The sequence below is a fragment of the Pseudophryne corroboree genome, chromosome 7 (genome assembly GCF_028390025.1).
Source record: "Pseudophryne corroboree isolate aPseCor3 chromosome 7, aPseCor3.hap2, whole genome shotgun sequence".
NCBI classification, from domain to species: Eukaryota; Metazoa; Chordata; class Amphibia; order Anura; family Myobatrachidae; genus Pseudophryne; species Pseudophryne corroboree.
Genome location: NC_086450.1, coordinates 23,139,632 through 23,149,499, shown reverse-complemented (window position 1 = coordinate 23,149,499; position 9,868 = coordinate 23,139,632). Strand labels below are relative to the sequence as shown.

The 9,868-nt window shown below is 48.8% G+C and overlaps 1 protein-coding gene across 1 annotated transcript in view; it reads right to left on the bottom strand.

The window, feature by feature from the left end:
• Nucleotides 1–1,942: 1,942 nt before the first annotated feature.
• Nucleotides 1,943–9,868, bottom strand: part of HIBCH (3-hydroxyisobutyryl-CoA hydrolase) — a 180,877-nt gene continuing 172,951 nt past the window's right edge. Inside the window, exon 14 of the mRNA XM_063932227.1 lies at nucleotides 1,943–2,090. Coding sequence (XP_063788297.1) covers nucleotides 1,975–2,090 — 116 coding nt within the window. The 3' untranslated portion in view covers nucleotides 1,943–1,974. The remainder of the gene's footprint in view (nucleotides 2,091–9,868) is intronic.

Below are 9,868 nucleotides of genomic sequence, written 5' to 3'. Positions count from 1 at the left end.
CCCCTCCCACAGCCTAACCCTCAGTCTCCCCTCCCACAGCCTCCCCCCACAACCTAACCCTCCCCTCACGTAGCCTAACCCTCAGCCTCCCCTCCCACAGCCTAATCCATCCCTCTTACAGCCTAACCCACCTCCCACAGTTTAATTCTAACCCACCCCTCCCACAGCCTAACCCTAAGCCTCCACTCCCACAGCCTAACTCTAACCCACCCCTCCTACAGCCTGTCAGCCTTCCCTCCCACAGCTTAACCCTAACCCTCCCCTCCGACAGCCTAACCATCAGCCTCCCCTCCCACGGCCTAACCCTAAGCCTCCCATAGCCTAACCCTAGGCCTCCCCTCCCATAGTCTAATAGTCAGCCTCCTCTACCACAGCCTAACCCTCCCCTCCCACAGCCTAACCCTAACCCTCCCCTCCCACAGCCTAACCCTCCCCTCCGACAGCCTAACCATAAGCCTCCCCTCACCACAGCTTAACCCTAAGCCTCCCCTCACCACAGCCTAACCCTCAGCCTCCCCTCCCACAACCTAACACTCACCCACCCTTCCATAGCCTAACCCTCAGTCTCCCATTCCACAGCCTAACCCTAAGCCTCCCCTCCCACAGCCTAACCCTAACCCACCCCTCCCACAGCCTAACCCTCAGCCTCCCCTCCCACAGCCTAACCCTAACTCACCCCTCCCACAGCCTAACCCTCAGCCTCCCCTACCACAGCCTAACCCTCTGTCTCCCCTCCCACAGCCTAACCCTCAGTCTCCCCTCCCAAAGCCTAACCCTCAGTCTCCCCTCCCAAAGCCTAACCCTCAGTCTCCCCTCCCACAGCCTAACCCTCAGCCTCCCCCCCACAACCTAACCCTAACCCACCCCTCCCATAGCCTAACCCTCAGCCTCCCCTCCCACAGCCTAACCCACCCCTCCCACAGCCTAACCCTAAGCCTCCCACAGCCTAACCCTAACCCACCCCTTCCACAGCCTAACCCACCTCCCACAGCTTAATTCTAACCCACCCATCCCACAGCCTAACCATCAGCCTCCCCTCCCACGGCCTAACCCTAAGCCTCCCCTCCCATAGCCTAACCCTAGGCCTCCCCTCCCACAGTCTAATCGTCAGCCTCCTCTCCCACAGCCTAACCCTAACCCTCCCCTCCGACAGCCTAACCATAAGCCTCCCCTCCCATAGCCTAAACTTCAGCCTCCCCTCCCACAGCCTAAACCGCAGCCTCCCCTCCCACAGCCTAAACCTCAGCCTCCCCTTCCATAGCCTAACGCCAACCCTCCCTGTAGTGCCTAACCCTAACACTAACCATAAGACTCCACTTTGGGGTCCGTCGGCACTGTGACCGTCAAGATTCCACTGACGGTATTGTGACTGTCGGGATCCTGACTACATCCCTCTTTATCTACCTACAGATGTAACGCCTTACAGTCTCTTCCAGCAGAATCATGCTGCGGACAGACCAGCACTTGAACCGACAGCAGTGTCTGAACTCCTACAAAGTGTTCCGTGCCGAGAAGCCAACACCGCTACATGTGAGATCCGCGCTGGCACAATAACACACAACATACATATATAGCGAATACTGGTGAGAGGTGATGCCAAGCAGACTCATTTACAGCAGCCTGGCATCGTTACCTTCCCAATGATTCAATTGGCCCAATATATTTACAACAGATGTCCAAGGAAAAGTAAGAAATGGATTATGTAAATTAGCAGATTCTTTTCAGTTAAAGCATCTATGGAACCAAACTGCAATCTTTTAATCCTGCGTTTATTGAGCAACATTACAGAATTAATGAGGAGGAATGAGACGAGAGAAATGCCTAATATGTAACATTACGTCTGACGCGTTCTCTCTTCTCCTAAGGACACTTGTCTGCTTGTTAATGTTCTATATACTGGCTCCTGGCGACTTTCAAACCCGTGATATGACTAGAGAAACGCTTTTTATTTTAGGAATTTATTGCATGATTTAATTACAGCTTTAAGTCATTGCTTCCAAGGGATGCAAAACAGGCGTCCAGGTACTCCTTGGTCACGTCTTCTAACCGCTCCGGCTTCCACTTTGGGTTCTGGTCTTTCTCAATCAGCACTGGAAGGAAAAATCCACAAAGAATCAGCCAGTTATTTACCTGAAGGATATCTATGTAACGTCCAGTTCAGTCGTGTTTCTTAAATCTGTACCTTACTGGAATGAATTGGTAATGGTAAAATGGGTATTTGTAACGTCCGGCACACATGAAATAGATACAGACTTTGGTGCAAAAGACGTATTACACTCCTACTACCATAGAGAAGTCATGACGGACAATACACTGACATCAGAGTTGTACACAGACCCCATGGTCTCATCTCCGAGGTTTTCTGTGTCTGCGTATACGGGGGATCTTTCTCTACGATGGCGGTCACAGGGCCCAGAAAGCCGCAGCGTGAGTGACAGGAGGGGAAAGGGCAGTGACGCCTAGTGGGCCTGGCTGCGTGACCACACTGGCCACCCTATACAACCTGCGCCTGAGGTTACTCAGATGATCCATGTTCAGGCAGAGTGATGTAATCACTAAAAGTATATAATATATAAAAATATATCACAAGGAAGCGTATATATATATATATTGTGTTTGATTAAAAATTATGTTTTTTATTTAATTATCAATTTTCTTAATAATGCACAGCATAATATATAAAACTTTAAAACACACCAAATACTGCAGTACAAAAGTCCAGTAAACTGTGACGTTATTTGTATTACCGTCCAATTAACCGTATACCGCTGGAGCTCCAATAAGGATATTCTTTAAGCACACATAGTGATATTTATGTAACTCCCCGGTGAAGGACTGGTTGATTTGTAATCAAATACGTTGTTACTTTGTATCCATAAGCCAGAGGAATATGCTTTGTAGGAACTACAAGCGTTCACAATGTGCCTGCCGCACAACAGCTAGTGTCCTCTTCTCTCCCACCGCCAATGATTAATGCTCACCACAGCCGTATGTTGGAGCCTCAGTGCGGCTACATCTTAAACGGCTAGTGCCGAAGTTCTCAGGCAGGAGCGGCGGTAACAGCAGCGTCCACAGGGAGTGGGAGCACACTCTCAAAGCTGATTTCAGGTGATTCCTCCAAGGTGTCCTCTGGCATAGAGGGGTTCCAGACCGCCTGCAGGTGTTTGTATGGAATCCTTAACGCGTTTCTCCGTGCTTCCAATCTCACGGTTTCATCAGAAGGTATTAAGGTGCATTAGATTGTCCGTATTTAAATAACAGGTACCCAATCAGTGGAGAGCATGAATTAATTAAACTTTTACAGGTGTGTTGATCTTCTAAACCTGTATTATAATTTATCATCTCTCATCATTTCACACATTAAAACCTATAGTAAACATGTTAAAAGTACAACAAGAGGGGGGGATAGATTCAATCTTCTATGTAAACGCGAAGCGTTTTGGATCTTCTCCCTGGGTACATTGTTTCCGAATGGTTTGAATGATTCAATTGAGATGAATAATATATAGGACATCCTAATGAGCAATATGATATTTAACTGCATAATGTGAAAAGAAAGAGATCCCTGGGGAACAATGTCGGGTATATATTCTTTAAGGGATTATAGATAATATTTAAGAGCATGAGAGAGGTATATATACACAAAAAAAAAAAAACTTCGGCACTAGCTGTTTAAGATCTAGCCGCACTGAGGCTCCAACATACGGCTGTGGTGAGCATTAATCATTGGCGGTGGGAGAGAAGAGGACACTAGCTGTTGTGCGGCAGGCACATTGTGAACGCTTGTAGTTCCTACAAAGCATATTCCTCTGGCTTATGGATACAAAGTAACAACGTATTTGATTACAAATCAACCAGTCCTTCACCGGGGAGTTACATAAATAGCACTATGTGTGCTTAAAGAATATCCTTATTGGAGCTCCAGCGGTATACGGTTACTTGGACGGTAATACAAATAACGTCACAGTTTACTGGACTTTTGTACTGCAGTATTTGGTGTGTTTTAAAGTTTTATATATTATGCTGTGCATTATTAAGAAAATTGATAATTAAATAAAAAATAAGATTTTACTTACCGATAAATCTATTTCTCGTAGTCCGTAGTGGATGCTGGGACTCCGTCAGGACCATGGGGATTAGCGGCTCCGCAGGAGACAGGGCACAAAAATAAAGCTTTAGGATCAGGTGGTGTGCAGTGGCTCCTCCCCCTATGACCCTCCTCCAAGCCTCAGTTAGGATACTGTGCCCGGACGAGCGTACACAATAAGGAAGGATTTTGAATCCCGGGTAAGACTCATACCAGCCACACCAATCACACCGTACAACTTGTGATCTGAACCCAGTTAACAGTATGACAAACGTAGGAGCCTCTGAACAGACGGCTCACAACAATAACAACCCGATTTTTTTATAACAATAACTATGTACAAGTATTGCAGACAATCCGCACTTGGGATGGGCGCCCAGCATCCACTACGGACTACGAGAAATAGATTTATCGGTAAGTAAAATCTTATTTTCTCTGACGTCCTAGTGGATGCTGGGACTCCGTCAGGACCATGGGGATTATACCAAAGCTCCCAAACGGGCGGGAGAGTGCGGATGACTCTGCAGCACCGAATGAGAGAACTCCAGGTCCTCTTTAGCCAGGGTATCAAATTTGTAGAATTTTACAAACGTGTTCTCCCCCGACCACGTAGCTGCTCGGCAGAGTTGTAATGCCGAGACCCCTCGGGCAGCCGCCCAGGATGAGCCCACCTTCCTTGTGGAATGGGCCTTGACAGATTTAGGCTGTGGCAGGCCTGCCACAGAATGTGCAAGTTGAATTGTGCTACAAATCCAACGAGCAATCGTCTGCTTAGAAGCAGGAGCACCCAGCTTGTTGGGTGCATACAGTATAAACAGCGAGTCAGATTTTCTGACTCCAGCCGTCCTTGAAATATATATTTTCAATGCCCGGACAACGTCCAGCAACTTGGAATCCTCCAAATCGCTAGTAGCCGCAGGCACCACAATAGGCTGGTTCAGGTGAAACGCTGACACCACCTTAGGCAGAAACTGAGGACGCGTCTGCAGTTCTGCCCTGTCCGAATGGAAAATCAGATATGGGCTTTTATACGATAAAGCCGCCAATTCTGATACTCTCCTGGCTGAAGCCAGGGCTGGTAGCATGGTTACTTTCCACGTAAGATATTTCAATTCCACCGATTTGAGTGGCTCAAACCAATGGGATTTGAGAAAATCCAAAACTACATTAAGGTCCCACGGAGCCACTGGGGGCACAACCGGGGGCTGTATATGTAGTACTCCTTTTACAAAAGTCTGGACTTCAGGAACTGAAGCCAATTCTTTCTGGAAGAAAATCGACAGGGCCGAAATTTGAACCTTAATGGACCCCAATTTGAGGCCCATAGACAATCCTGTTTGCAGGAAATGTAGGAATCGACCCAGTTGAAATTCCTCCGTGGGGGCCTTCCTGGCCTCACACCACGCAACATATTTTCTCCAAATGCGGTGATAATGTTGTGCAGTCACCTCCTTCCTGGCTTTTACCAGTGTAGGAATGACCTCTTCCGGAATGCCTTTTTCCCTTAGAATTCGGCGTTCAACCGCCATGCCGTCAAACGCAGCCGCGGTAAGTCTTGGAATAGACACGGTCCCTGCTGAAGCAGGTCCCGTCTTAGAGGTAGAGGCCACGGATCTTCCGTGAGCATCTCCTGAAGTTCTGGGTACCAAGTTCTTCTTGGCCAATCCGGAGCCACGAGTATCGTTCTTACTCCCCTTTGCCGTATAATTCTCAGTACTTTTGGTATGAGAGGCAGAGGAGGAAACACATACACTGACTGGAACACCCACGGTGTTACCAGAGCGTCCACAGCTATTGCCTGAGGGTCTCTTGACCTGGCGCAATACCTGTCCAGTTTTTTGTTGAGGCGAGACGCCATCATATCCACCTTTGGTTTTTCCCAACGGTTCACAATCATGTGGAAGACTTCTGGATGAAGTCCCCACTCTCCCGGGTGTAGATCGTGTCTGCTGAGGAAGTCTGCTTCCCAGTTGTCCACTCCCGGAATGAACACTTCTGACAGTGCTATCACATGATCTTCCGCCCAGCGAAGAATCCTTGCAGCTTCTGCCATTGCTCTCCTGCTTCTTGTGCCGCCCAGTCTGTTTACGTGGGCGACTGCCGTGATGTTGTCCGACTGGATCAACACCGGCTGACCCTGAAGCAGGGGTTTTGCCAGGCTTAGAGCATTGTAAATCGCTCTTAGCTCCAGTATATTTATGTGAAGAGACATCTCCAGGCTTGACCATACTCCCTGGAAGTTTCTTCCCTGTGTGACCGCTCCCCAGCCTCTCAGACTGGCATCCGTGGTCACCAGGACCCAGTCCTGTATGCCGAATCTGCGGCCCTCTAACAGATGAGCACTCTGCAACCACCACAGAAGAGACACCCTTGTCCGTGGCGATAAGGTTATCCGCTGATGCATCTGCAGATGCGATCCGGACCATTTGTCCAGCAGATCCCACTGAAAAGTTCGTGCGTGGAATCTGCCGAATGGAATCGCTTCGTAAGAAGCCACCATCTTTCCCAGGACTCTTGTGCATTGATGCACAGACACTTTTCCTGGTTTTAGGAGGTTCCTGACAAGTTCGGATAACTCCCTGGCTTTCTCCTCCGGAAGAAACACCTTTTTCTGAACCGTGTCCAGAATCATTCCCAGGAACAGCAGACGTGTCGTCGGGTTCAATTGAGATTTTGGAAAATTCAGAATCCACCCGTGCTGTTGCAGCACTACTTGGGTTAGTGCTACTACGTCTTCCAGCTGTTCTCTGGACCTTGCCCTTATCAGGAGATCGTCCAAGTAAGGGATAATTAATACGCCTTTTCTTCGCAGAAGAAACATCATCTCGGCCATTACCTTGGTAAAGACCCGAGGTGCCGTGGACAATCCAAACGGCAGCGTCTGAAACTGATAATGACAGTTTTGCACCACGAACCTGAGGTACCCTTGGTGTGAAGGGCAAATTGGGACATGCAGGTAAGCATCCTTGATGTCCAGGGACACCATAAAGTCCCCTTCTTCCAGATTCGCTATCACTGCTCTGAGTGACTCCATCTTGAACTTGAATTTTTGTATGTACAGGTTCAAAGATTTCAAATTTAGAATAGGTCTTACCGAGCCGTCCGGCTTCGGTACCACAAATAGCGTGGAGTAATACCCCTTTCCCTGTTGTAGGAGGGGTACCTTGACTATCACCTGCTGAGAAAACAGCTTGTGAATGGCTTCCAATACCGTCGCCCTGTCTGAGGGAGACGTTGGCAAAGCAGACTTTAGGAACCGGCGAGGGGGAGACTTCTCGAATTCCAACCTGTAACCCTGAGATACTACCTGCAGGATCCAGGGGTCCACCTGTGAGCAAGCCCACTGCACGCTGAAATTCTTGAGTCGACCCCCCACCGCTCCTGAGTCCGCTTGTAAAGCCCCAGCGTCATGCTGAGGGCTTTGCAGAACCCGGGGGGGGCTTCTGTTCCTGGGAAGGAGCTGCTTGCTGCCCTCTCTTACCCTTTCCTCTGCCTCGGGGCAGATATGACTGTCCTTTTGCCCGCTTGTTCTTATAGGACCGAAAGGACTGCGGCTGAAAAGACGGTGTCTTTTTCTGTTGGGAGGGGGTCTGAGGTAAAAAGGTGGATTTCCCGGCAGTTGCCGTGGCCACCAGATCCGATAGACCCACGCCAAATAATTCCTCCCCTTTATACGGCAATACTTCCATATGCCGTTTGGAATCCGCATCACCTGACCACTGTCGCGTCCATAAACTTCTTCTGGCAGATATGGACATCGCACTTACTCTCGATGCCAGAGTGCAAATATCCCTCTGAGCATCTCGCATATAAAGAAAAGCATCCTTTAATTGCTCTAAAGTCAATAAAATACTGTCCCTATCCAGGGTATCAATATTTTCAGTCAGGGAATCCGACCAGACCACCCCAGCACTGCACATCCAGGCTGAGGCGATGGCTGGTCGCAGTATAACACCAGTATGTGTGTATATACTTTTTAGGGTAGTTTCCAGCCTCCTATCAGCTGGATCCTTGAGGGCGGCCGTATCAGGAGACGGTAACGCCACTTGTTTTGATAAGCGTGTGAGCGCCTTATCCACCCTAGGGGGTGTTTCCCAGCGCGCCCTAACCTCTGGCGGGAAAGGGTATAATGCCAATAACTTTTTTGAAATTAGCACTTTTCTATCTGGGTTAACCCACGCTTCATCACATACATCATTCAATTCCTCTGATTCAGGAAAAACTACAGGTAGTTTTTTCACACCCCACATAATACCCCTTTTTGTGGTACTTGCAGTATCAGAGATATGTAAAGCCTCCTTCATTGCCGTGATCATATAACGTGTGGCCCTACTGGAAAATACGTTTGTTTCTTCACCGTCGACACTAGATTCAGTGTCCGTGTCTGGGTCTGTGTCGACCGACTGAGGTAAAGGGCGTTTTACAGCCCCTGACGGTGTCTGAGACGCCTGGGCAGGTACTAACTGGTTTGCCGGCCGTCTCATGTCGTCAACTGATTTTTGTAATGTGCTGACATTATCAAGTAATTCCATAAACAAAGCCATCCATTCCGGTGTCGACTCCCTGGGGGGCGACATCACCATTACCGGCAATTGCTCTGCCTCCACACCAACATCGCCCTCATACATGTCGACACACACGTACCGACACACAGCAGACACACAGGGAATGCTCTATTGAAGACAGGACCCCACTAGCCCTTTGGGGAGACAGAGGGAGAGTTTGCCAGCACACACCCAAGCGCTATAATATATATGGGAACAACCCTATATAAGTGTTGTATCCTTATAGCAGCTTAAATATAGTAATATCGCCAAAAAAAGTGCCCCCCCTCTCTGTTTTACCCTGTTTCTGTAGTGCAGTGCAGGGGAGAGTCCTGGGAGCCTTCCTCACAGCGGAGCTGAGCAGGAAAATGGCGCTGTGTGCTGAGGAGAATAAGCCCCGCCCCCTATTTCGGCGGGCTTTTCTCCCGAAGTTTGTGAGATCTGGCAGGGGTTAAATACATCCATATAGCCTCAAGGGCTATATGTGATGTATTTTTAGCCATAAGAAAGGTATTATACATTGCTGCCCAGGGCGCCCCCCCCCCAGCGCCCTGCACCCTCAGTGACCGCTGTGTGAAGTGTGCTGACAACAATGGCGCACAGCTGCAGTGCTGTGCGCTACCTCATGAAGACTGAAAAGTCTTCTGCCGCCTGTTTCTGGACCTCTTCAATCTTCGGCATCTGCAAGGGGGGTCGGCGGCGCGGCTCCGGGACCGGACTCCATGGCTGGGCCTGTGTTCGATCCCTCTGGAGCTAATGGTGTCCAGTAGCCTAAGAAGCCAATCCATCCTGCACGCAGGTGAGTTCACTTCTCTCCCCTAAGTCCCTCGATGCAGTGAGCCTGTTGCCAGCAGGACTCACTGAAAATAAAAAACCTAAAACTTTTTCTAAGCAGCTCTTTAGGAGAGCCACCTAGATTGCACCCTGCTCGGACGGGCACAAAAACCTAACTGAGGCTTGGAGGAGGGTCATAGGGGGAGGAGCCAGTGCACACCACCTGATCCTAAAGCTTTATTTTTGTGCCCTGTCTCCTGCGGAGCCGCTAATCCCCATGGTCCTGACGGAGTCCCAGCATCCACTAGGACGTCAGAGAAAACATAATTTTTAATCAAACACAATATATATATATATGCGCTTCCTTGTGATATATTTTTATATATTATATACTTTTAGTGTTTATTTTTGAGTACGGTAGAATACTCTATTGGGAGCTGCAAATATTATATAAAATTGGTAC